The 27,113-nt window shown below is 43.0% G+C and overlaps 1 protein-coding gene across 2 annotated transcripts in view; it reads right to left on the bottom strand.

Annotated features, from left to right (window-relative positions):
- Positions 1–22,174: 22,174 nt before the first annotated feature.
- SDHAF3 (succinate dehydrogenase complex assembly factor 3) overlaps positions 22,175–27,113 on the bottom strand; it is a 33,292-nt gene continuing 28,353 nt past the window's right edge. For both annotated transcript variants that reach the window (XM_082296247.1, XM_082296248.1), the window contains exon 2: positions 22,175–22,966. In XM_082296247.1, the coding sequence (XP_082152373.1) occupies positions 22,763–22,966 (204 nt within the window). In that variant the 3' untranslated portion in view covers positions 22,175–22,762. The remainder of the gene's footprint in view (positions 22,967–27,113) is intronic.

Below are 27,113 nucleotides of genomic sequence, written 5' to 3'. Positions count from 1 at the left end.
ATATGTCTTCTTTACTCAAGAGTAGCCTCTCATAAAAGGTTTATTATTTATTCCTTTAGACTTTATTAAATATAGAGCATGGCTTGCATCCTGCAGGTTACTTAGTACATCTCATGATTAGTGAGAAATGCAATTATCTTTAAAAAAAAGTTGATAGATACATACCATTTTTGGAGGATATAGCCATTGTCATTGTGCTGGAAAACAGAATTAATCTCAGGTTCCTCAAAACAGAACTGCCCAGAGATAATCACCTTAAAAACTGACTTGCCTTTGATTACTGACTTTAAGCAAGTAGACAAATGTTGCTAGAACTGTCTAAGTGCACCTTTGAGAGGTGGGCATGGATGGCCACATTGCAACGGCTTTGGTAATTTTGGACTCTTATGTTACCAAAAAAGAAAAGAAAAAAAAAAAAAGGAAAAAAAAAGGGCATGAAAAATATTAGCAAAAATTGAGTAAGACTGCGTGGACATTGCTAAGGTGGTTGATATTTAAGACTGTGATATTTAAGACTGCAGGTAAGTGACACATCTCTCTAGATCACAGCAAGGCAGTTCTCAAGCCTCTGCATTCTGGTGTGGAATGCCTGGCTTTGCACGCCAATTTTGCCCGGGATCATTACATGCCTGCATCTGCTACAAGTAATTTTCTAACTGGGATAAGTTTTTCATTCTTACACCAGTAACAAATTTCCTGAAGAACCTGTTCTGTAAAACTCTTTAGTGAAGTAATTTATCAATGGCAGATGAGGTCCCTCAATATCAGACTTTGCTATGAGCAAGTTCCACTGTGTACATTTATCTTTCAGCTTTATTTCATGCTATTGATTTTAGAGTAACTGTACCATTTTCTCCAGACCCAGGTACACCACAGTAGCTCCCACCTCGCTGTCTCTTCATTGTCCTGAATGCTCAGTAGACTTCCCCCTTTCACTCACTTACACACACAGCTATAAAATCCAGTGTGGCAAGCCTACAGCCTTGGCGTGCCAGGTCAAGAAGAAGAGAAGCACACCAGCAGTGTCATGAGGACTCTGACAACACCCTGTGTGAGTCACTCTGATCCTGCTTTCCGCCAGACCACCAGGAGAGAGGCCTGTGCCTGGAACCTGAGTTGCACACCCCTCTCGGGACCTCTATGGTCAACAGTTATGAAAATAAAGACTGTAAAATTCTCCCCTTGCAGGGGAAGTGCTTGGGCGTTCCCACATATACCCAAGCTATATTAATCCATGGAACTCTGTATTTTGTGGGACCCCCACCATGAGCCGAATGAGCCACAGAAGCAGTGATGTGGTGAGCTTGGAGATGGGGCTTCTCCTGTCCATCCAAGGCTCCCACCAAGCTCTGGCTGCCCATGCTGGTGCTCCCAGCAGCTTCTCTAGCACACCTTTGGTCCCGGGACACGGCTGTCCCTCAGTACCTCTCTGTGCAAGCTAAACTTCAAGGCCGAGTTTTCACAGAGTAATTTAATGATGAAAGAATAGAGGAGGGAATGACAGGACAGGTATTACAGCATTTTTTTCCAAATTCTTTGTGGGATTTACAGCTGGTTTAGAGAGGTGTAGCGGGTTGAGTTCGAAACCGGGCAGAAAACACCAATTAAATGTAGTGGTTTTGGTTCAAAATATTCATTACTTACTTATTTTCTTTCTGTGAGATAAGAATTAGGAGAAAAGTAAAGCAGGCACAAACCTTAAACAGTTGCAGTACAATGAAAGAGTTTTATTACTAATAGAATTAGAAGTAAAGAGACAATAACAAAACAAAATTAAAGCAAATCCCCACCCCCCCCAGCACTTCTCTCCTTTTACCTAGCTCACACAAGGGATAACAGAACATGGGATGTTAGTCAGCGTTCCAGTTCTTGAAAAGTCTCTCTCTTATGCTTAAGGGAAAAAAGGGTTTTTCCTTCAGTTGCACGTGGTTCCCAAACTGCCACTAACAGCAGATCCGCCCGGAAACAAACAATCTGCTGTGTGTAGAACATCTCTCCCATGAAAAATCTCACAGTTCCTTCACACTGCAAAACATGGGCCATCACATGGGGTTATTCATCTTTTTAAGGATAAGTTCTTTTGGCCTGCACACAAAGGCTTTTCTTTGCCACAAGTCTCTAGCAGCCTCTTACTACTATAAAGCCTGGCATCGGCATTCTTCACAATCTTCACAGGCACACGAAGATACTCCATCCCCCCATGTTCTTCAAATGGATTAAAGAGACAAACAGTTTGTGGTATTACAGTTTCTTACCACGGCATGCAAGAAGGTTTCTTTTAAGCTGCCCGCCAGAATCGCGGCCCCGCCCTCTTTTCTCCCGTCGCCATTTCCAGCTCCGTCCCACGGGACTCACTTCTCTTTCTCTCTGACTCTGACGCCGCCATGCTGAAGGGTGTTCTTGTTTGGCCTTTACGGTGGGGAAAGCCTCGCTCCCTTTGTGCTGCTGGCTGCGTGGTGTCTTCTTCAGTTCAGCACGAAGTGTGCTGGCTGCAGACAGGAGGCTCTGCCGGCTCCCGTTGACTCCGCCGGCTCCGCATGGAGAGGAGAGGGACCCGCCGGTCCCCAGAAGCCGCGCTGGATGGGTTTAGCTGTGAGCAGTCCATGGCTGGTTTGAGCTGCCTGTGGCTCTGAGGCAGTCCCCCCCAGCCACCCAGGGTCTGTGCCGCAGCGTTGGGAAAGGGGGAAAGGGGCAGTGGCCCTGGCCCGGCGGGGCCGGGAGGCTCCGGAGCCCCCCCACCTCCCAGCAAGCGAGCTCCGACCAAAGGGGGAAGTCCCGCTGTAGGAACAGGGGGGTGCTCGGTGCGGGTTCGGACGGTCGGGACGGATGGTGACGGTGAATGGAGACGAGAGATCTCTGTAGTCAGATCTTGGAACATGCGGTTTATTGCGAAGGGCGTGGGTACAGGGGCACTGCTTAGAGCTGCAGCTGGCAGCTCTGAGCAGGCCCAAGAGAGCAAGAGAGTAAGCGGGTAAGCAAAGAGAGAATAGTAAGAGTCTACAGTAAGAGTGTATAGTAAGAGTCTATAGTAAGAAGTGTCTGAAGTCCTGGTTACAATACAATAAATCATCTTCTGTACTGAATATTCTAATTGTCACTAACCAATCTAATACAAGATACAAATCCTATAGCATTTACATACAGCCTATAAGAGTTCTTATATTACCATAGAGTGTTACATCTTAACTTCTAAAAACTACTCTTTGGACCCCTTCTGCTGAGCTAGTAGGGTCTGCTCTGACCCTTGGACCTGCCTGCAAGCAGAGGGTATTGTTCAATCAAGAGGGGATTACATTCAGTTGGCCATACCATTGTTTTCCCGTTGTTCAGTAACTAAGACTTGGTATCTCAAAGGTGGCTTTCATTTCGATGTCGCTTATAGTTTTCATATTCCCAAAATCTTTTGTCAGGCAATCATATTTATAAGGCCTTCCTGTTTCATCTTCCCCAACACCCGCCTGTCTGTGCGGTTTAAATATGTAAATTGTGAGAAGCGTAATTGGTCTTAAAGACTGTCCATCAACTCAGGGTCAACCCAATACAAGAGGACATAGGCTGATGGATATTGAAGAGCTATAGTAACCGCAAATACAACACCTACTTAATTAACAAGATTTCTAGAATTTCTGAGGCATAGGTTGAAATTCATAGTGTTATGACAGCCAGCATCCTTCAGAGCTGCTCTTGAACCAAGCATGAGTTTTGGCCATGAAAAACTGGAATACTTATAAGAAACTGATTAACAAAACGCAACATTCATCAGTCTGACCAATTCATGTGAAATCTGGGGAGGAAAATAATCAATAATTCCACATTTTTATACATCTCAGTATCCTACTGACACCAGGTTCCCCGTGGAGCAAGTCAGTCCACCCAAGCTGACAGATACTGGTACACAGTGGCCTAGAGCAGCAGTGAGAGCACTTCCCAAAAGAAAAGAAATTGCAATGAATCACTATGATGAATAGCCTGGGGCAACAGCTCATCCTGTGAAGGACCATTAAAAAATGTTTTCCTTTTCTGTCAATGAAATATTGTCCCATCAGAAAGCACTGATGAATGAGTTATGCTGGACCCATCTCCGTGGCGAGATGAATCTGCCTATTCCCAGGGAATGCAACATGAGGCTTAGCGAGCCCATCCATGAACCAGGACACTTCTGCAGCACTTTGGTGCAGACAAGGATGCAGAACAGCAGCCTCTGGCTGGCACGGCTTTAGGAGAGCTGAGCCAGCAGCTCTCTGCGCAGTGTGCTCCAAGAGCCATCAGAATCATCAGGTGCAACAAAAACTTGCTCAAGGGGAGCTCGGGGCTGTAAAACAAAGCAAAGGGCTGTAAACCTGTTTCTAAGTAAGCCAAAATCATTACAAAATCAGGATCATGTTTTTCAAGAGCGTAACAAGGTTTCACAATGGAAATTAGGTCAGATCTGTGTTCCTCATGTTAAACAGAGATTACCAGGGACCTATTCAGAACATATGGGCCATTGTCATACATTTAATGAGTAAAGCAGATTTGAAAAATGAGATAGAGATAGGGAAAACATCATGCTTTAAAGACTTGGGAATGTTTCATAAACATCATATGCCATTAAACTCATAGTAAGAAAACCAGGATGCACTCATGCCTATATCTATGGAGAACCTTCTCTAGCTAATTTGAGCCAGACTGGCTCCTGTAAATCTATGATAGTTTGTGGCAATCATTCTCATCTCTCTGAGAAACTCAGGTTTCAAAACAAATCAGAGGAAATTGCTAAGAGATACGAAAGGATGGGGCTTGCGTCTGTCTCGAGACATCAATATTGGATAAATCTTTGCCTCTAACACCTGCACCCCATCTAACTCTGTGATTAACAGTCAGTCACTACTGAGTTTGGGTACAACTTCACAGCACGAGGTCCTCTTCTATTTCTTTCATAACTTAACAAAATGTTAGCACTGCATTAATGCTAACTACATTTCCCAGCAAACATGTAATATTCTTTCACTTCTCATGACAGCCCTTAGTTGGGTGTTTCTGGGTGTCTTGGCCAGGATCCCTGAGGTAAGAAGTAGTTAGTGTTTTCCATGTCTGGAAAGACTGACGTTTGGAGATCTTAGCACCCTTCTCACCGGAGTTTTGGCAGAGGAGAAGGAGGTATGACAACTGCCCACCCTTCAAGCACCTATCCCAGCACCTTCTACACAGCTTCTGTCCTACATATCCTAACAGCACAGTAGCACCCACAGGGGCATCCCTAAAATTCACTGGATGGGGCAGAAAATATCCAGCCTGTCTTTTCTAGTGATGCAGCAGAATTTTTACATCCATTTGAAAATTACTGTTTTCCTTCTTTCAGAGACCAGAAAAGACTCAGGTTTGCAGTGGTAGTTAATTGCACCTTCATAATAACCTCATAAATAATTCATTTTTTAGTTCAGTTGCTAGCAAAGGGATTTGGATGTAAATTTGAACTCTGAAAGGGTTAGGATTACTAGGGATATATAAAATGTATATGCAGGTGAGCTGCTTTTGCAGCAGTACCTATAAGAATCTGGTATCAAACATTACAAATATTTTCAAATTTTGCTGCTAAAAAGAGCATTCCTCCTATGTTTTAGTAAGGGGTGACGACAAAGTCTCTTCCCTAACAAGACAGGTTTGGGACCCCAAGCATCCAGGAGTTCACCTGGACAGGTGAGCAAGCCTCAGTGTTCCAGCCCGGCTGCTGGAGAAACTGTGCCAAAAACAAGGAGCTGTGAAAATGAGTGTTGGCAAGGGCAGAGGCACTTGCAACACCCGTGTGATTAATGCAAGCCACGCTTGCAAAAGCACATGGCAAACCTTGACCTGCATTAATCATATTAAGAAGGGGAATTATTTTGCCTGTCACTGTGATTAGGCTGTGTCAGAAGGAAAATTTTTCCATATTGGCAATTACTAATATTGACTGAAATGCTTTAAAGCATTATTTAACTAAACTGCATTTCACTGCAAGTAAGGCCTTCTCTCTTGCTCTTCTCGCCCAATTGCCTTCATCATGTTGATAAGGGGGCTTTTGTCCCCATTTGTTGGGGTTTTTTTTACTAGATACGGAATTTTTAGTGTCTTTTTGATTAAACTGAATACTGAGCCTTTCAAATTTCTGAATTGTTTCACTTTGCTGTAGAAACAGGAAGTAACAATAGTATGCAAGGAATTTTTCACTGTGTCTGTGTTTCTCCTGCCTACATGGAAGGACCACAGAGCTCTCCAGAATATAAGAATTCTCATTCAGTCAGACAAAATAAATCCCATAAGATCTGGTTCCATGCAGAAATGACAGAGATTGTTCTGGAAAGAGAAAAGTTAAAAAAAAAAAGAAAGAAAAAGACACATTAGAGAGTGTTTAGACAAGCCAGTGAAGATTAACATTTGCAGCATCAGCAGGAGTTTGAATCTGGGTCTGCTGCATTTCTGTGCTCAGCCCACTCCCTCCTTCTCTCTGACTCACCACAATTAAAGCAAAAGATTCTATCTCAAGGGATGTCCTTCAGTAGAGATCTTTGTCTTCAGCTAATCTACATTTTGTGATGGAAAAATGTTCCATACATCATACCTTCAGTTAATTGTAGTATTTCCAGGAAACAAAGTGGTTTTTTAAATCCAAAACTACTCTGAATAGTGGAGACTTTGCATCCAAAGATTTTCTTTAATTTCTTTTTTTAAATTTCAGCACTGATCCATTAACTTATCAGAGATAATGGAGAGCATGTTGCTTCTTGGGTTACAGTACTAATGTATTGCATTTATCAGATTTGGTCATTTTCTGTTTACAGGAAGCCAACATTTACCAGTCATTAGTCTTTATCCTTTTCATCCTTTGCAGCAAGGAGTGATCTGTATTTTCTCCAGTGGAGCCACTGAGATCTGTAAGCCATACAGCCTTGAATCTGATATTATTCACAATGGGAGCACTCTCTCAAATTAACTTATTGCAGAGAAATGTAAATCAATTATGTTTACAGCTCTCAACAAACAGAATTAAAATGTTCCACCAGTCTGTTTCGAATTCCTAATCATTTTTGTGATTAACCCAGTGTCTGGGATTTGCAAGAGAGTATGAGATGAATTGGTTTCTCTTCATTATCTGACACAGTTCAGTTATTCCTGAGGTGTCCTAAAAAAACAAGCAGCCAAGCAAATTCCACCTTAAATAGTTATCCACCAAGAAATGGATAACACCCCCTGCCATTCCTCAGGACCACTGTGTGCATATGTGCAAGTCAGAAGGTCATGCTCTTGAGAGGGCAAATGAAGCAAATTTAATCCCAGGCCAAGAATAAGCATACAACTAGCCTGGCAATGTCAGCCTGCTCATGAGGGACTGTGAGTGAAGGCAAGAGAATTGGGTGCATGATATACAGAAATGCAATTTTTGAAAATAGTGAACAACATCCAAAAATGTGAAGCTCAAAGCACCACTCATCTCCCCACCACAACATTTTAATACTCTTCTCTGCAGTAGCCATCTCCCATTGATTCCATTTCATTTGCACCAGTACAATAAGAACTTTTGATGATCCCTGCTTTTGTGATCACATTAAAAGCTAATCCCTAACTGTATGTTTGATGGTTTCCTGGCTCTGAAGAGCCTCTTGGGGCAGGAGGGGTCTGCCTTACACCACCCTACAGATCCTCCTCCCTGTTGACAGCCATCAGGGGTTGCATCTGGGCTCCCCACTCCTCTCCAATGGAGAGCAAGGATGTCCTTGGGGACACCTTGTCGCTCTACAACTACTTGAAAGGAGGTAGTAGCAAGGTGGAGGTCAATCTGTTCTCTCAAGTACAAGCAACAGGATGAGAGGAAATGGCCTCAGGTTCTTGCCAAGAGGTTTAGATTGGATGTTATGAAAAATTTCTTCAAGGAAAGTGTTTAGTACTGGAACAGCCTGACCAGGGAAGTGGTGGAGTCACCATCCCTGCGGGTATTTAAAGGATGTGCAGATGTAGTAGTTACAGATATGGTCTTAAAGGTCTTTTCCAATCTAAACTAGTCCATGATTCTATGATTCCATTTCTGAAGGACATGTGTCTTTCAGATATGTCCAAAAAAATACCAGGGCTGGAGCATTTTACCTTTTTGTACAGTAAGACATTACCATTTTTAACACTATTATCACTTTTGTCTTCCCAGGACTCATGTGAAGCAGAAGCTGCCCCATCAGACAGATGGGAGACTCTGGCAGTCTGAGCACATGACGGCTTCCTAGGTAACCTTCCATGGAAGTGCATTATTTCAGGAGCATCCAGTGTGCTCATACCACCCAAGAGCCCAGACAACTTTTCTGAGATGCAATGGCCAGGTCAGCTCTGCACGAGACATCAGCCTGAGCTGCCAGGCAGACTGTGCTCATTCCACTGCATGAGGAATTTGGCCAGCTGGCAGGGAAAGGAGCAGCCTTCACCCAGAGAAGAGATGAGCCTCCACAGCTGCAGGAGCTCCTCCTGCTCTCCAGATGTGCAGGCTCCCATGGGACAGGCACTGCAAGCCCCTGCACCACAGCAGAGTTGCACACAGCAGGAGCACTGGTCTTACAAGGAGCTTGCCATTCTCAGCAGCTTCATCCATCTCTGAATTTCAACAGCCCAGATCCTTCACATCCTTATGTAAATCTCTGCTCAGTCTAGACTGACAAAATACATACCTTACGCAAAGCCTGCACTGATTTCTACAAATCCAGCATTTAGTGGCTTGACACACTGATGAAATATCACATTTTTTATTCCAACCTTATAATCAGAAATTCAGAATTACAGTAAATGGAATCTTTTCTATCCTCTGTTTTAAAAGGTCTAATTATTTTATTATTCAGTGTATGTACACGCAGATAAGTAATAATTATTCTGAGTATTATCCTGCATAATAGAGCCAGTTAATGCTCAGAGATAATAGCACAGAGACAGCTCATTATACCAATTTGTACAAAAATAACATAATTATTTTCTTCTTCTGAACAAACTTGTTCTGGTGTGATAAGAGCAAGTTTAAATCACTTCCTTATTTGCTGAAAGATTAAACACTATGCAGCCAGTAAGGTGATTATTATTTTAATGATGAATCATCATGTGCAATGAAGAATTATCCATCCAAAGGATTTGAAGACAAATTCATATAAGACTACGTTAAAATAAGGATGATCCCGAAATTATTGCACATCTGTTTCTAAATAGCCTTCTTACCGGAAATACCACATAGGAGTTCATCCTGCTAACAGCTGAGAAAACTCAGATGAGCATGGAGAGGAGGAAATGGTGATGTTTCCCTGATAACCCAGTGGTCTCTGGTGGATCTAGCAGCCTGTTGCCCTCAAAGCGGGTATGGACGTCCTGTGACAAAGTATGTGTTTTATTCTTCCAGCCCTGTTTTCCTTCATCACCACTGATCTAAGTCTTCTTCACTCAGTTCTTATCTAATCCCTTACTCCACTTTTACCCTGAAATAAAGAACTCTGGGAAAAAAGCAGAAAACATAAAGCAAATGAAACCAATGCTTGCCATTCTTGGCTCCTGTCTCTCTTAATCCAGGGTCTCCACCAAAGACAGCTCTGCCCCACAGCTGTGTACTGCCAGCAGGACATGGCAGGGCCGAGCAGCAAGGAGACTGACCTGCCACCACCTCCTTTTCTTGTGGGATGGGGCTGCCAGGGCCAGAGACTATGGTGAGACAACTTACGTTCAAGAAGGAAAATAAGGGAGAACAAAGGAAGAACTAAAATAAAATCTCCATGGAAAAGGAAGACTTTAATTTCAAGCTTTTCTGTCTTCCGTCCCTTGGAGTCTGTCCTGCAGTGAAAAGAGAAAATCACCACTATATTGAACACAATTTCGTAACTCACTTTTGCTTTTGATGAAAACTCATTTGTGGTGGGCTTTATTCTGCACCAGCATTTATGCATGTGCTCAGGGAATGGGAAGGTTCCCCTTAACCAAATGAAATACTGTTCTTGCCTCTAGACAGACATTACAGAGCATTGCAATTTGTATCTTTCAGCAAATAACCTGAGACTGTAAATTTGTCTGCAGCTTTGGGTTTTTTCTACACCAGCTGCATGAGGGTGAGCCATGAGCAATGCTGCTCCTCAGCCACAACCTGTGCTGCCCTGACTGGAAACTCAGGCTGGTTCTCAGGCCCAGATGCTGACAAATCTCCTTCTCTAACTCAAGCAGCAGGAGCCTGGCTCCGTGGGCACAGGTGAACCTTGCCACCATCTCCCCTGTATCTGGGGCTTACTGGAGGAATGGTGCTTGCCCTTGTTCTGGATTCCAGTTAGTTGATGATGCCTCCAGTTGCAAATCTTATTTCTACAGTGCTGATGGATTTATTTTCTGTGGATTAGAAAGGGCATTTTTATCATCTGAATTGCATGAGCCAGCAATAAAATTCACTGGAATATAGTACCTCTATAAATATTACATAGAAATATGCCAAGTACTATAAATTGTTTCATACCCTGCTCCCAAGCACCATGGAAGCACGGTGCACACCAAAGGCCTAGGAAGGCCTGTGGTCCAAAGTCTAGGAGGAGCTGCCTGTCCCATCCGTTGGGAAGACAACACACTAAAAATCTTGCTTGGACAAGGTGTTCACTGGCATGTCAAAGCTCCATGATGGCTCTGAATTTTCACATCATGCAATCTGGGCAGAATGTCAGAAAGAGTAGAAAAAACCTTTCATATTTATGGCAGAGGCTGAGTCTAGCAACAAGCCACATTCCCAGGGCTTGGGAAGCCTTCTTCTCCATGCTGAATGAGGCTGACTGGGGATGGTACAGGGCAGGGCAGTGGTACATGCAGCATGAGGCTCAGAGAGCAGCTGTACCAAGTGCTTCTTCACACCCTCCACAGCCTCTTACATCTGTTTATCCCCTCCCTCACCATGCCCTCCAAATATGACCTCTGTGTCTGCCCCCTCTTCCCCTGCTGAGCAGATGTGCTTTTTATGCAGCAGATGTTGCTGCGTACTTGGCACTTGGCACAGGAAGTGAGAATCATTTCTAAAAAAATAAAACAAGCAGCCTATTTTGGGGCTTATTGCAAATGCTTATTATAAAGTTCATTTTTTATTTAAAGACATGGCATTTTAAGGCCATGCTCTTTAAAAGGTTGGTATTCCAGGCTCTATGCAGTGCCCTGAGGCTGAAAAACACATCTAAGCAGCCTGTCCACACCAAACCATCTGAGTAATTTCTAAAAAGGCTCACTTGCAATCCAGGAGAGATGGTACACAGGTTCCCTCCTAATCCCCTCTGTGGTATGTTAAAATTCATTCAGAAAATCCACACAGATCCCTTGGAGTGACAACAGAAGCCCCTACTCATTTGCACAGATGAGATCTCTATTGCAGAGGCCAATGCAGTGGGTCCTGAGCTTCCTGAAGCTTCCGATGTTTCAGTAAAATAGCATCAGTTTCAATAATCTTAGACAGGTTTGCAAACCTCAAGCAGTTTTTCTTACCTGCAAAGGGGAAGAGCTAAGAAGTCTTTTTTCCAAGCCAGGCTTTCCATCTTCTCAGCTGTAAAGCAAACAATTCTGGTAAAGAAATGCCACCTCAGGACTGGAAATACCACAGTAAGAACAAACACAGCTGAGACCAGATTTGGTTTGATGCAATTTTCAGTTTCTTCCATTTTGCCTCCCCCCAAGGGGAAGGCAAAGGTTCACTGTGGGCATGCCACCACAGTCCAGAGATGCTTTGCTGGGGTGTTTCACAGGGAAGAAGTGATGCCCTTGCAGTCCAAACCTCAGCCTACTGAGAGCAATGGGCAACATAATGTCAGATTTCCCTCAGAGGTTTGCTGTGCTGTGTCAGAAGTGCCCTTCCTCACCATGCGGAGGATGGAGGTGGCAGCCCTGGGCCCCCTGAAGCTGGTCACACTGTCTGGGGAGGAGGTGGGAGTGGGGACCATGGGGAATGGCCTTGAGAATGGGTCCCTCCTTTCCATAGGAGAACATTCCCTGGCTCCCACCAGCACAAGTACTCCTTTGGACCCCAGAGGGTGTGACACACAGTGTTACCTGATTTAGAGGGTAGTCAAATGAAAGACAGAGTGTGGTTTAACTTAAACATGGCTGCATATCATGCCTCACATTTCTGAAACATCCATGCAACAGCAGCAGGCTGTTAAGGATCGCAGCTGTTGGAAAACAGCAATTTAATCCCACAGGTAACACTGATATTTCACATTTATTGCTGTCTCCAGCTACCTTTGTGCAGGGAACAAAATTTTGCTCTTTCAAATGACTATACCATCACTAATTACATAGTGATCAGTTAGTTATAATAGAAGGGGTTATGTGGTAATGATGAGACCCAGAAGTAATTATAAATCATACATAAGGTTCAAGTGATGCAAAGAGCTTCACAGGTATCTCATTACACATATTATGTTCAGGAGTAATTAATAACATTATTAATTTTCTAAGCCCTTTTGGTTGTTTTGCGGAGTATAGCCCAGGCATTTTCAAATTTCTCAAGTCTTAGTTACTTATAGGAACTTTTTATACTAGTGTTAAGAACCCTTGCCATCAGTTTTTGCATTTATTTCTGAACTTGAAAAGAAATAGCTCCAATTTTTAACTTATCAAGTAGTTCTTATGGTAATAAAGAGATTAATTAAACAGAGAAAAATAAAGAACAGAATCATAGAATCATTAAGGTTGGAAAATACCTCCAAGATCATGGAGTTCAACCAGGCAAGAACTCACTTCCATCTAGTATCAGCTTCTTAACTTGCACTTAGCATTTGAAGACACTCTTGAGTTTAAACAATCCTCCAGATCCCCTTTCCAGTTCTCTAGGTATTTCCTCAGGAGCTACTTTACTCTCCCTCTAAGGCTGATTTTCACATAACTTTTAAATTTACCTAGCTTTTGAGATGAGCGGAATAATAATTTGGCTTATAAACCTGCTGAAAATTGGTTTCAAAATAACTATACACATTGTAGGATGCCAATAACATTAAAATAGCTTTTATAGCATTGCCTCGAGCTCCAAGTACCCCCTTGGCATTCCAGGTCGATATTCCTTGCTTGTTATGTCTCACTGTACAGATTTTGGTGAGCTTTCGTTGTGATATCCCATACAATTCCTACAACAGTTCAACATTAAGGATCAAACTAGTAAATTCCTGCAACATGTCCCCTGCCATCTCATTTCTGGGGTTTTTTTTACATTGAAAGCCATTATCCAGTCTTTTGATAACTGTCAGTCAGCACAGATATCTCTACACCCTCCACCTGGCTGGTCTTAATTAGAAGAAATACAGATGTTTAGGAATAGCCAGGAGAAACACTTCTTGCTCTGGGACCCAGCTGCAGCTTTGCAGAGCTGAACAGTGAAAAAGAAGAGAAAATGGAGAAGATAATTCCATCTGATTTACTTGTCCTGTAGCATTTCCACTTGTTGGGCTGCTGTTTCAGGACTGACACATGCATCACTGTGGAAAACCACATGGATTCAGTTATGTCCCAAGTCATGACAACCAGAAGAGGCTGCTGATGGATCTGAGGTCAGGGATGAGACCATACAGCCACCTTCTTTGCTCCTTCAGCACAGGATTTCGATGCTCATAAAGCAAAAAGGGTATTTCTCCACAGTGCTCTGAAACCTCTCTGATCACTGTGTTGGGGATGCCTTTTGTCTCCACTCCAGGGCTTAAATCCCATGACATCAAAATACCTTTAGTTTGGCAGAGTCTCACTTTTCAGTACGGCTATGTTGGGGGTTTTTAGGGCAACATATATTATGCTTAGGATGTGTCATGTTTTGAAGCTTCAGAGCTGCTTTCAAATACTGGAAATAATCTATTTACTGTAGCAATGTGATCAGACACACTTCATGCTTTGATCTGCAATAGAGCCTGGTACAGATTTCATGTACTGTCATCATACCCTCACTGATCATGTGCTCACAAGGAACAGGTACATATTTGTTCCTCACTACACTGCCATACAGTCGCTACAGCAGATTTTCCTTCAGGTAATGGACTAGCAAGGGAAGACCTCATCCACAGCCATTTAGGAGGAGGTAAAGTCCCAGATACCCCTGTTGTTGAAAGACGCATATTACAGATAAAACGTAGGTAAGTCTTACTGTTCAAAGTGTTACATTGTTCTCTGAGCATCTGACCATGACCAGAGTGCATGAACTGTGGGGCTGGAGCAGTGGCTCTGGATAGGTGTAGTGGGTCGAACCTGAGTTGATGGACAGTCTTTTAGACTAATGACGCTTCTCACAATTTACACATGTAAACCACCCAGAAAGGCGGGAATTGCCTTTTGTCCCGACTTGCCTGCCGGAAGGTGGGGGGGCTCTGAGCCTCCAGGCTCTGCCGGGCCAGGCTGGGGCCCCTGCCCCCCCCTCCTTTCCCAACGCTGCGGCACGGACCCTGGGTCGCTGGGGGGGACTGTCCCAGAGCCGCAGGCAGCTAAAACCAGCCATGGACTGCTCACAGCTAAAACCAGCCAGGGACTGCTCACAGCTAAACCCATCCAGCGCGGCTTCTGGGGACCGGCGGGTCCCTCTCCTCTCCATGCGGAGCCGGCGGAGTCAACGGGAGCCGGCAGAGCCTCCTGTCTGCAGCCAGCACACTTCGTGCTGAACTGAAGAAGACACCAGGCAGCCAGCAGCACAGAGGGAGCGAGGCTTTCCCCACCGTAAAGGCCGAACAAGAACACTCTTCAGCATGGCGGTGTCAGTCAGAGAGAAAGAGAAGTGAGTCCCGTGGGACGGAGCTGGAAATGGCGACTGGGAGAAAAGAGGGCGGTGCCGCGATTCTGGCGCGCAGCTTAAAAGAAACCTTCTTGCATGCCGTGGTAAGAAACTGTAATACCACAAACTGTTTGTCTCTTTAATCCATTTGAAGAACATGGGGGGATGGAGAATTCACGTGTGGCCCGTGAAGATTGTGAAGAGTGCCTATGCCAGGCTGTATAGAAGCAGTGAGAGACTTTTAGAGACTTGTGAAAAAAAAAGCCTTTGTGTTTAGGCGAAAGTAACTCATCTTTAATAAGATTAATAACCCCATGTGATAGCCTATGTTTGGCAGCGTGAAGGAACGGTGAGATTTTTTTCATGGAAGAGATGTTTTACACCACAGATCATTTCTTTCCGGGCAGGCCTGCTGTTGGTGGCACTTTGGGAACCGTGTGCAGCTGAAGAAAAACCTTTTTCCCTTAAGCATAAGAAAGAGACTTATCAAGAACTGCAACACTGACTAAAATCCCATGTTCTGTTATCCTTTGTGCAAGTTGAGTAAAAAGGAGAAAAGTGCTGGGGGGGGAGGGGGTTTGCTTTAATTTCTTGTTATTTCTTCTTACTTTTAAATTCTATTAGTAATAAAACTCTTATTTTATACTGCAACTGTTTAAGTTTTGTCCCTGCTTTGCTTTCTCCTAATTCTTATCTCACAGAAAAAAAATAAGTAAGTAATAAATATTTTGAACTAAACCACTACACTTAATTGGTGTTTCTGCCCAGTTTACAAACTGAACCCGCTACAACAGGGAACACCAAATCCTCCAAAGAATCTGCAACCAGAGGTTGCTCTTATGTTCACTGTGACCCTCGTTCCTTTTCTAACTTCCTGCTAGTTCCTTCTCTTCAGAAAGAGACGGTCTTGACACACAAAAACTTTATTCCCTATTCCTGTCATCTTTGTTTTTCTTTGTGATACTGCTGAGAGGTCATTCAAATTGTAATCTCATGTCCCAGAGGTTTTGTCAGTGATATTTGCATGTTCCTTTTACTTTTTTCTTTTTGGCCTAAGATCAAGGAGATAGAAAACAGAACAAGTCATTGCTGCATAAACTCCAGTCTCCATAGCAACAATGAAAAATGTTTCCTTTCCTCAGTTTTACAATTCCAATCCTGTACTCTCACCTGAGGCTTGGGAGAGTGGCAAGAGGTTAAAATATTTCCTAGCTTACTTGTTCATTGCAGTTTTGAAAGCAGGCTACTGGGCTGAGTAGCATGGGCCAAATTAGGCCCAAAAGCTTTCCTGAGCTCTGGGGTATGAGGCAGGGGCTTGGGAAAGCTAGGTAGGAAGTACTGAATTTATCTCTGTAGGACTTGTATGCAGTAAAGCACACTGCTGTGACACAAACTGCCTATGGCAAAGAAAGCAATGGAGAAGGGAAAATGTTAACACTAAGCAGTGCCAGTCTTCCTCTGACCATTCCACCACTGTGGGATCAGGAAGCCAACACTGTACTAAATCCCTAGAAAATATGGGGCTGCGTTGCTATCTTTGCACCAAAACCAAAGTAATTGTCCCAGGTTACGGCCATGAACCTGCCACAGCTATGCAGAGTGCACGAGGCATGCAGGCAATGCTGCACTCCTGAGCACAGGGGAGCTGAGAGACATCCATCACCTGCAGTGGAAAAACTGAATTTTCCAGGACAACTGGGGAATTTTGAGCCTCAGGAAGACTGGACCCCACAGTCTGAGTCAGTGTCTGGCACCAAGACTTGTCTGTGGCTTTCGTGTTCTCTGTGATGGATCAGTGCTCAGCAGTGGCTCTCCAGAGGAAAGCACCTTAAAGTAGCAAGAGATGCTTACAAGACTTATTTTTTAGTAAAGCCAGTTCTCCCTAAATCTTTTCTTCCCTGGCTGCCAGCCTCCTGGGCAGGGGGCTGCCAGTGAGCAGCAGGCAGGGGCTGCAGATATGCAGCTGTATGTGCCACGCTCCTGTCCACACCACAACAACGTGTCTGTCACATATCATTAGGCATCCAAATCATTCATGGAGGTGTTGATTCCCCCTCTCTCACAGCCTGAGCTAAGTTCCCCCACATGAAATCAGCAACCAACAGCACGACTGGTGCTCTGCTGGCCAGTCTTTCTGGTGACCAGTGAGAGGACCTAACAGATTGGCATGAAACTGTGCCAGGGGAGACTGACTGGTAGACAGACCACTGGAAAAGCTGGAAGGACTCAGCATTGTCAAGGCTGTTCCCAGAGCAGAGCTGTGGCCACTGAAGCTGCTGAAAATGTTCCTACCAAAGCCAGTGGTTTTGCAGCAGATGCATAACCTCCACGAACAAGAACAGATCATTTACAAGCACAAACATTATCATTTCAAACACCACTTAATTTTTACCAGTCTTCACAGCCAACTGCCTGATGTGGCTCAATGGGAAAGACCTCTCTGTACACCATTGTCTTAGGTTACAATGTAAGATGCAACCAGAAGTATATATTCTATCACCATCTTCATAAGCTGTTAAAAGAGGTGGGGTAGTGTTGTTTATCTTCTCCACGAGTTAGTCCTGATAACACCCTCTGGGGATATCTTTGTTAATGGGCCATCAAGGTCTCCCAGAATGACTCATAAAATTACATCATCCCATTGTGACATGCCCCGCCCAGTGGGAGGAACCCGACATTCCTACCTGGATATAATCTGAGGTTTGGAACACCACAGGGGCACTACCACTGGATTTCCAGAGAAAAGAGCTTGATACTCACTACGGGACCTCAAGAGAAAGACCAGATCTTTCTACAGGATCACTGTTTCGACAAAACCACATCCATCACTCCAACAGGACTGCAGTCACCATTTAATCAGACTGCTACCACCACCCTGACTGGCAGGGTGTCAGGTCATATTCTGACTCTCTCAGTTAAAGCCAGTGTTTCTGTAATACTGCCTTTAACTTTCCTATTAAATTGTAGTTCTGACTTGGAATCTCCTGCCATTTTGTTTTCAAACTAGTACAATCATTCTTCACTGTGAGGCAAGCACACCAAGCCTGGTCCAGCAACAGGACACAGAGCAGTACGAAGTGGGTCAGGCAGTCCTGTTTATCAAACAAGCCCCCCAAGACCTGTGCTGCTGCATCTATACCCTCCTGCAGCGATATCATCCAACAGGAAGGATTTACCTTGAAACTCTCCACGAGGTCTGAAAATCAACAATTAAGCAGGATAGCACATAAAAACTTCTGCCCTAGAACGTGAGCTGTTTTTTACAGTGATTCAGCTTTCACCCTACATCAAAGATACACAGACCCTCCATGGTCTCACTTGGGTAAATCAGTCTGCTAAGACATTCAGCCTTCCCTCTGCTATTAGTTTAGCTATAGAAAGTAGAAATTAAAATAGTTTATAACACGCAGGGAAAAGCATGTTTCCTTTACCAATTGTCCAATGTTTTTACCTAGAAGCCAATGAAAATCTGGCCACTGACTCATCAGTGAATAGTCAGCATCCCACAAATACGTATCCAAGATGAAGAAATAGAATGTCCACTAATAACTCAAAAATAATAAAGTCCAAATAGCTAAGGAATAAAACTTTATAAATCCTACCTTCAATATATTACATTATTAATTTATTTTTAAGGAAGAAATATGTCCTAACAGATCTTCCCAGGCAGTCACTTAAAATAAACGTAAATCCACATCATAGGCATAATAAAACACTGAAAGAATGACATTTTATTTGTTCTTTTAAAGATGTATAACTTTGCATATCAAAACCGGTAGTTTTTAATGAAAGAGATTTCTGAAAATTCTTTACTTGTTGATAAGACTTCAGCTTGCAGCTTTTCCAGCCACTTAAAACTTCAGCTCCCTCCAACTCCTACCAGCTGCCAGGCAATCACATGAAGTGTTACCACAGGTAAGGCTCAGCCATGCCAACCAATGAATTGTATCACTTTTCTAGCTCTAGAAGAGATCAACAAAATAAAATGGATCTTTCTTAATGGATAAGCTGGATGGAGAGAAGTCTTTTAAAGGTGGTAAAAGCTTTTCAGTGGCGAGTTGTATAATAGCAATCCATCCAACACAGAGAACACAAGTCAAAACTTGGTACTCTTATCTCAAGGGATCAGAGCTATTTTTCATTATAAGGTGAGTAGCATCTTTCTTTTCTAGGCAACTCTTGCCATTTGAAATGGCACACTGCTTGAAGTTTCGAAGTATTTTTGACAGATGCTTTCCTCTGTTCATTGTCCTTCAAACCAAGTGTAAAGTTACCCACAGAAGTATCCTGTACCTTAAAAAACCCCAAATATTAAAGAAACAGCATCTGTGTCAGTCTGTCTTTCTGTGGCCAAAATGAGAAGGCCATTGTTTTCCTCAACTTAACTGTCATTAACTACATTTGTAAATCAAAGAATTTTATTAATGCATTGCTGGCAACATGAAGCTTCTGTGGGGCCCAACACTGGCATAAGCCCTGCTCAGACCACAGCACTATCAGCACTGGCTGTCTTAAAGCCAGCACTCTTGAAAGATGCTTCATTCCTGCAATGGAATTTTGGCTTTTGTGAGAATTGTTTCAAACAAGAACACAAATATTATACAAAATACAAACTACTGTTGGGAATGAAAGAAAAAAATTGTTTGATTTACTAGAAAAGGGGCTGTGGATGTAAAGATGATTACCCTCACCTCCAACTCCCTTTAGGTCTCATTATAAGCTTAAGTTTTTCATACCAAAAAGCAATTTTTCATTATTAATTAATTTAGCCTCTAAAAATCTAGGTGCACCCATGAGTAGACAGATGCAAAACAAGTATTTTAACTAGTTTCACTGAACTAACAACTTTCATTAAAGGTGTTGATAACAGTAACAGTGCTTTAAATTGCAGTATTTGAAATAAATTTGAAGCAACTTGGATATTGACTGGAAAGCAGGCACAGGTCTACTACCAATCAAGGACTGGAAACAAACTCTGTTGTCAAAACCCCAAAATTACTTTTGGTATAAAAGCCAAATATATTTAGTGATGGAATTACTGATTACATCTGATGGAAGTGCAACGGAATAAATCCTCATGCCCTAAACTCCAAAGTTGGATTACATTTTTACAGACTGTAAACTGTAAAAAGAATAAATGGGAATGTGTGAGTGGCAGTATCAGAGACAATTTTCAAGCTTCCTGTATGCTGTCTTGGTTTAATACTGGCCAAACGCCAGGCACCCATGAGAGCTGTTTGCTCACCCTATCTCGCTTTCAGCAGAGGAGAGGGGAAAAAATTAACAAAGGGCTCATGAGTTGAGATGAGGATTGGGAGAAACACTCTAAGGGCAAAACAGGTTTAAATTTAAAGGTATAAAATAAATTTATTATTAACAGAGTCAGTGGAGGATAATGAGAAGTAAAGTAAGCCTTTAAAACACCTTTTTTCCCCCCAGCCCCTCCCTCCTTCCCACTGACAATGCAGGTAGACAGGGCGTGGGGGTTTGGTCAATTCATCATCTGAGATCTTTTTCAGTTTGCTCAAGGAGAGGAGTTTTTCTTCTGCTATGCTGTGGGGTCCCTCCCACAGGCAAAGAGTCTTCCCAGAACTGTTGTGGCATGGGTCAGTTGTCCATGGGGTGCAGTCTTTTACAGATAGGCTGCTCTAGTTTGGAAGCAGGGGCCCTCTGTCTCTTTGGGTCTCCCACTGGATTATAGATTTCTGTGGCATCCACTCACTCTGGCATGAACACTTTTCTCACGGGCTGAGAGTGGATCTCTGCATCCCCCATGGACTCCACAGACAACAGGGGGACAGTTTTTTTCACCACAGTCCTCACCACAGCTTGCAGAGGAATCTCGGCTCCAATGCTTAGAGCACCTCCTCCCCTTCCTTCTCCACTGACCTTGGTGCTGCCATGTTGCTCTCTCTTATATGTCCTCACTTCCTCCTCTATCTAGAAAAAAGCTGCTGCCCATAGGTACTACTGCCAACAATTCCACTAATTCAAAGATTTTTGCAGCACCTCGCAGGGCGGAGAGGTTGATCTCGTCTAGGTTCCGTGTCAGGGAATGGCTGGCCATGTTTCCGCTGTCAGCCACACGGCCCCCGCCACCGCGGCGTGGGCACTGGGGGCTGCCGCGGCGCTGGCACTATTCAATGCCTCTCTTCACGCGGGGAACCGGGAGGGAGAAGCCGCCGCTGCCGTCCCTGCCCTTCTGCTGCGGCACAGCTGGCAAGGGGTGGCCAGGCAGGCGAGGCTCATCACAGGCCATGGCTGGGATGCCCCAGCAGCCGCGTCTCACCACCCCTGGAAAAAACTGCGCGCGTGCTGTTTTCATTTTCTTCTTAAATATGTCATCACAGAGGCATCACCAACCTCTCTCACTGGGCCAGCAGCACGTCCACCTTCAGAGCCATCAGAGATTGACTCTGCTGGACACGGTGGAAGCTTCTAGCAGCTTCTCACAGAAGCCACCTCTGTGGCCCTCTCCCACTACCAAAAACCAGCCCGTGTCAAATCAACACAATGCACGTGACATTTGCTTCCCACTCTGATGCTGGGGCATCCTCGGTACGGAGCAGGCCAGGAGGGAACTGCCATTCTCTCCAACCATGCCCATGAAGCACCAAGAATCAGGACCTGTGAACAGCTCTGCAGTCTGGATGTCATCTCTGCCCTTCGATCCTGTTTGCATTGCGTGCTTGAAGCTACAGGATATTCCTACTGCACACACAACAAAGCCTGTGGGTGCCAGAGGAAAACGCAGCAAAGCAACCTCATGTTCCTCACACAGCAATCCTGCAAGTGAACTTTTAATAGAAATGCGCAACCTGCAGTCTACAAGCCCTTCAAAGAATTGGGAAGAGAGGTAAAGGAGAAAGAAAGAGGCAGCTCCCCAAATTGCTCCCCACTCTGTTAGATCCAGGAGCGCAGCTTTGGCAAACAGCATGTTGTTACAAATTGAGACAGATGGAAATGTGCTTCCTTGTCAAAGCTGTTACTCCCCAAGAGCAAAGAAATTTTGTCGTCTTGAACATGCTGTGGGAAACAGACAGGGAAAGGTCCAGAAATAGAACAAAACTAATAATATAAAACTAGGTTTGGAAGATGAAATGAAAGCTGTCTTTTGCACAGAAAGGTAAACCCTTTTTTTTTTAGTCCCAACAGTGTATGTTACAATAGGCACACATTGTCTTACTGCAGACTTAGCCTATTAGAAATAAATTACGAATGTTTGTCATACAGTATTATCAACAGGATAATTTCTGTGATTGAGTCATTTAAAAATTCTGGTCTATATAAAATATTGGATAATATGGGATACCAAGTTTTTAAGAACCTTTGAATTCAAACTACAGCACAACCCATTTGTGAAAGGTTTTTAAAAATTTTAGATACTAACAATAATCTGAATCTAGCTTGGAAAAAAAAAGCAAAATTTTCTGCATAAGATAGTGATTCAAGGTTCATTTAATAATGAGCTACATCTTTTATTTTAAAGTCCATTTCACAATAGAGCTCAAGAAGAAAACCAACTTCCAATTTCACCAACAGTATATTTTTCTAATACAGCTCATTTCTTTCCATGAAAACAAACCCACTCTAGTACCATTCCTTTGTCTATTGAATCCTCAGCCCAGAAAATAAATGCTAATTGCATCTTTTCCATTAAGGAAGATGATGACAAACAAATAGAAAGATGTTTTGCTCTTTAGGTGCCAAGATTACAAAACAAGAAACCCCAAAACTAACAACTTTCTATTTTAAAAATGTCAATTTACTTCTCCCAAATTCTTTCAGCCTTCAGCACCCATTAGGAGGAAAAAAAAAAAGAGAAAACAAAAATAATGCAATTAACATAAAAGTGTTGTGATTATTCCATTTTTTCATTTATTCTTGCACAGAAAGCCAAACACATCCATTTCAGACAAGTTATAGCATAGCTGCATCCATTATCTCAGAGAAACCACATTCAAGTACAACTGGAAAAAGCAGTTTCAAAATGCTTCTATATGCATTAAAATAATTTTTTTTAATCCTTTAGCTTTTGTATTCCGAGTCTTTAGAAATGGTGATTTTTTTATTAGGTTTGGTAGCCTCGTCCATCAGTTCCTTCAGCTGCCCAATCTGTTCATCACGGAAGTCATTAAGTTTTTCTTCTGTGAGCTGAATTCCATATACAGCCTTTTCTCTCACATTTTGTTTGTCCTCATTAATTTGTTGCTGGATCAGTGCTGCATAGTTCTATTGAGAAAGAAATATAAAGGTCACAAAACTGACAAATGCAAGATTCAGGTCAACTTTTTTTAATAGCATTTTACTGTAATAACATACTCCTACACAATCTCCCACAACTGTCTATTAATCATTAACAAATGACTAAAACAAATTACAGTTTTTATAAGAAAGAAACATTATTAAAGCAATTCTACAGTCAATTTTATGTAGCTAGTTTAAAATGCATATATGTACGGATTAATGGCCTATCCTATACTACTACTGAAAACAAAACAAATTTAATTATAGATCTAATATATTTATTAAAATAATCTCTCCTATCTATCAGGATATCAATAGGATACACTTCGTAAACTGGTACATCCAAAAAAGTATTATTTTTGAACAAATGTATTAGAAAAAGCATTCTACAATTAGACACTGTCATAGGTTAGCAAGCACAGTCCCGGAAGGGATGTCCTTGCTAAGGGGTGCTTACAGCTTCCTCTGGGAACTGACAGAACCTATCAGCTGGCCAGTTTGAATATGGACAATTCTCTAAGCCACTTAAAGTTGTGACCACCTCTGTGATCCACACTTAAGAATAGTAAACCCCAAGGCAGACTCTCTCTCTCATTTCCGCTGCTGGCACAGGTGGCTGCGGGCCCCGTGCGGGGGCCAGCGGGCCCGGCCAGGCCCTGCTTGGGTCAGGCCAGGCCAGGCCACGGCCATCCTGGAGCCATGGACCTGTTCCAGCCGTGGAACCCCCCCACAGCCCTGCTGTGGGCAGCCGGAGCGGCTCGGCTCTCCCCCCTCTCCACTGCAATAAGCAAAATTCCAGCTGCAAGGCCGAGGTGAGATTAACCCTTTTAGTGCTGTGAAGAGCTGAAAACCTGAAAGAAGAGAAAGAGGAGATGCTTAAAGCTGAAACTCTGTTGTGAAGCTATGATATGTCAGAGTACCAGTTGTAATTTCATGAAGATATGGGGGGTGGAGTGTTCAACTCGTAAGCAAAAGCACCTGCGCTGAGATTGGCAGATGCTGACGCAGCTGTAATTTCATGAGAAGTTTGGACAGGGAGAGATGGACCAGATGAGGACTTTTGCTCCAAATGAGAAAGGAAAAAACCTCAGTTCCTAGAGATGCTCCCAGAGATAGTCCTAAAGACGAAGATGAAGAAGACCCTTTGCTCCCAGGGAAGGAGAAGGGCCTCTGTTCTTAGAGATGAAATGCTCCCAGAGATGGATGAAAAGAACTTTTGTTTCTGAACAGCTCAACCTTAAAATTGTACCCCAAAAACCTTCAAGAGTGGACCCTCGAAAGCAGTTGTGGGAAAAGCTGCAAGCTGGGGGAAGGGACTCACATGCGAGCAGAGAGACTCCTCTTCCTAAATGGACTGAACAAAGTTATTTGGAACAGGGCGGCTGTCTCGTTGTGATAATGTGTTCATAGCACGAGCAAGAAGAGACTTCTCTTTCTAAATGGACTGAACAAGGTTATTATGGAAGTGGTAAACAGACCGAACACCTTAAGGGTTGTCTTTTTACATTGTCAGTGGGAGAAAGGAGGAAGGTGGGGGGAGGAGGAGAGTTCTGAAGGTGGTATAATTTTTTTTTCCCTTCTTTTAGGTCTGTTAATAAACTTCTTTATATTCTTTCAAGTTTGGTGCCTGCTTTGCGTTTCTCCTAATTCGTATCTCACAGAAGATAGACAGTAATGAGTATCTTAGACCAAACCACTACACTAAATTGGTGTTTCTGCCCAGTTATAAACCCAGCCCGCTACAGACACATGCCCTGAAGCCTTTCTGCCTAACCACTCTCTGCTTTTCTCAGAACTGGTAAGGTCATTTGCATCCATCCTGGACTGTTCCAAGGGCAGTAGAAATTCAGTAACTGTGAGACTTCTGTCATTTTTCCAATTTTTTGGAAGAAATTAGTTAACAAAACTAAAAATTAGAGGAGAGTAAGAAGGGGCTTAAAGGACATATACCTACTTCACATACTCATTCCCAAAGGAAAAGAAGAAAAGGATAACCCCCTTCCCACACTGTTTTGAACATATTTAAGTCTGTTCAGACTTACTTACAATCCTGTTATAACAGAAATCATTTGCCCCACATTTACTTAGATAACAGTATTTATGTCGGTGGACACGGGACACAGTCAGTGTGTATTACAGCAATACCAGGCTGAGCACCACAAGAAAAGCAAAACTTTCTCAAGGGCAGAAATGCAAGTGGCCAATGGGTCACACTGGTAATGAGGGCACAGATGGAAAATTGCTTTCTCACCACTTTGGAGCAATCTTTGACCATTATGACTTCTCTAAATTACAACACTCAAGGTTCTGCAAGGAGGGCAGCTCTGCAAAATTAATTCTGCTGGCAGTGCTACCCTTGACACTGCTGTGCCCAAGGTCCCCGCACACTCCCCAGCTCCCTTTGCCCAGCACCAGCCCCACTGCAGCAGCTCTCAAAAAGCTGTAGTGAGTGAATTCAAAAGCCTCGTGGTCTGTGTACTTAGCAAAGTCAGTCAACCTACTCAGATGTTTAAAAGTTAAGTACATGTTTAAACACCAGGTTGGAAGGGAGCCTAAACTTATATTTTTCTTAAGAGGTACTTAAAAACAAACTCCACAATTAAGAAATTAATTTCAAAAGCTAATTTTCAATTGGAAAAAATACAGGCTTCTCTTCAATATGGTATCCTTTAAAGTACCTTTAAGTTTGAAGCACAACTCTGAATACAACGTAAGAAACTGAACTTAAAAAACCTGTTTTCTGAATATTAAAAATGATAACTGTTCTCTGCTAACCTTTTTTTAAGAAAGGATTAAATATCAGGGGTATTCAAAAGCACAGCATTACAGCAATGAGATATAAGCATTAATTCCCAATTTTCAGCTAAAAAACCTCTTTTTTTAGTTGCATAGTGAACTCTTAATCTGATTACCAGCAGAGTAACTAAAGCCACTACTTCAGCTGTATGTCTAATAATTCCAGAGAAGTGGGCTAGAAGAAAGAAAGATGAGCCCGTGATAAAATTTCAAAATGACACCATTTGCTAACATAAATACATTACATTGTTAATGGACCATGTGAAGCCTCACTGAAGTCAGCAGGATCTTTCCAGCCCTGTTGCCTTAATTCATGGCTATTTAAAGAAAACAGATAGCTAAAACAAACTGGGGCAAACAAACCAGACTCTGAACCAAACTGATTCTTCAAGGCTCTTCCCAACATGACCTCTCCTGCTTTTACATTAAATAGGCATTCAGGAAGAGTGACACCACAGTTAATTCCTGTGGTAAACCTATACCTCAGTGGTATTACCTCATGGTAGAGTTGGCATAGGGTTTAAAAGGAACTAGTTTTTTTTTCCAATGATTGAACAATCAAATGGCAATGACGATAAAAAAATTATAATGGGTTAATTCTTCAACTTTGCGGTTAACAGAATTTCTTACCAAGGCAGATGGACAAATGTGATCTCTGAAGCTATTAGCAAACCAGTAACACACTGACAGTCACACATCAATTATTCCACCTAATTCTATTTTATTCTATCTTCACACTTCTGCACAGAACAATCCAGTCAGCACTGGCTCTGGACCAGGGAACAAAAAACAAAACAAAAAAAACCCAAACCAAACCAAACCACCAGCAAACAAACAAACAAAAAAACCCCAAACACCTAACAAACCCACATAAAAAAACCCCCCAAAAACACACCAACAAACCCCAGACCACTCTCATTATACCAAACAACAACATTCACAGCATATAATTCAGAAACAACACTGAAAGCAAGCAATGCAAAACTCTTCACATCTTATCAAGAGATCTGACTGAACATAGAAACCCCAAAAACCCCTCCATGCAATGTCCTAACAGTGTAGGTTCCACAGCAGGAGAAAAGTCCTCCCCACTGCTAATAACAACCACCTGGGAGCAGCCTGCAGCTATTGCTGCAGGCATGAGCTCTGGTACCAAGTACTCCTGCACCCTCACAGAGCCAGGCTCAACATACACAAGGATGGCAGAGGGACACAGGAGCTCTCCTCTCTGGCAGTTTTTTAGGTTGGTTGGTTGCTTCTTTGGAAGTAGCTCTTAACTGCAATGATCTTCTGCCTGCACCAGCTGTACACTTCCTGAGCTTTTACATGAAAAAAG

This window comes from Coloeus monedula (assembly GCF_965178545.1).
Source record: "Coloeus monedula genome assembly, chromosome: 1".
NCBI lineage: Eukaryota > Metazoa > Chordata > Aves > Passeriformes > Corvidae > Coloeus > Coloeus monedula.
This window is presented reverse-complemented; position numbering and strand designations above follow the sequence as displayed.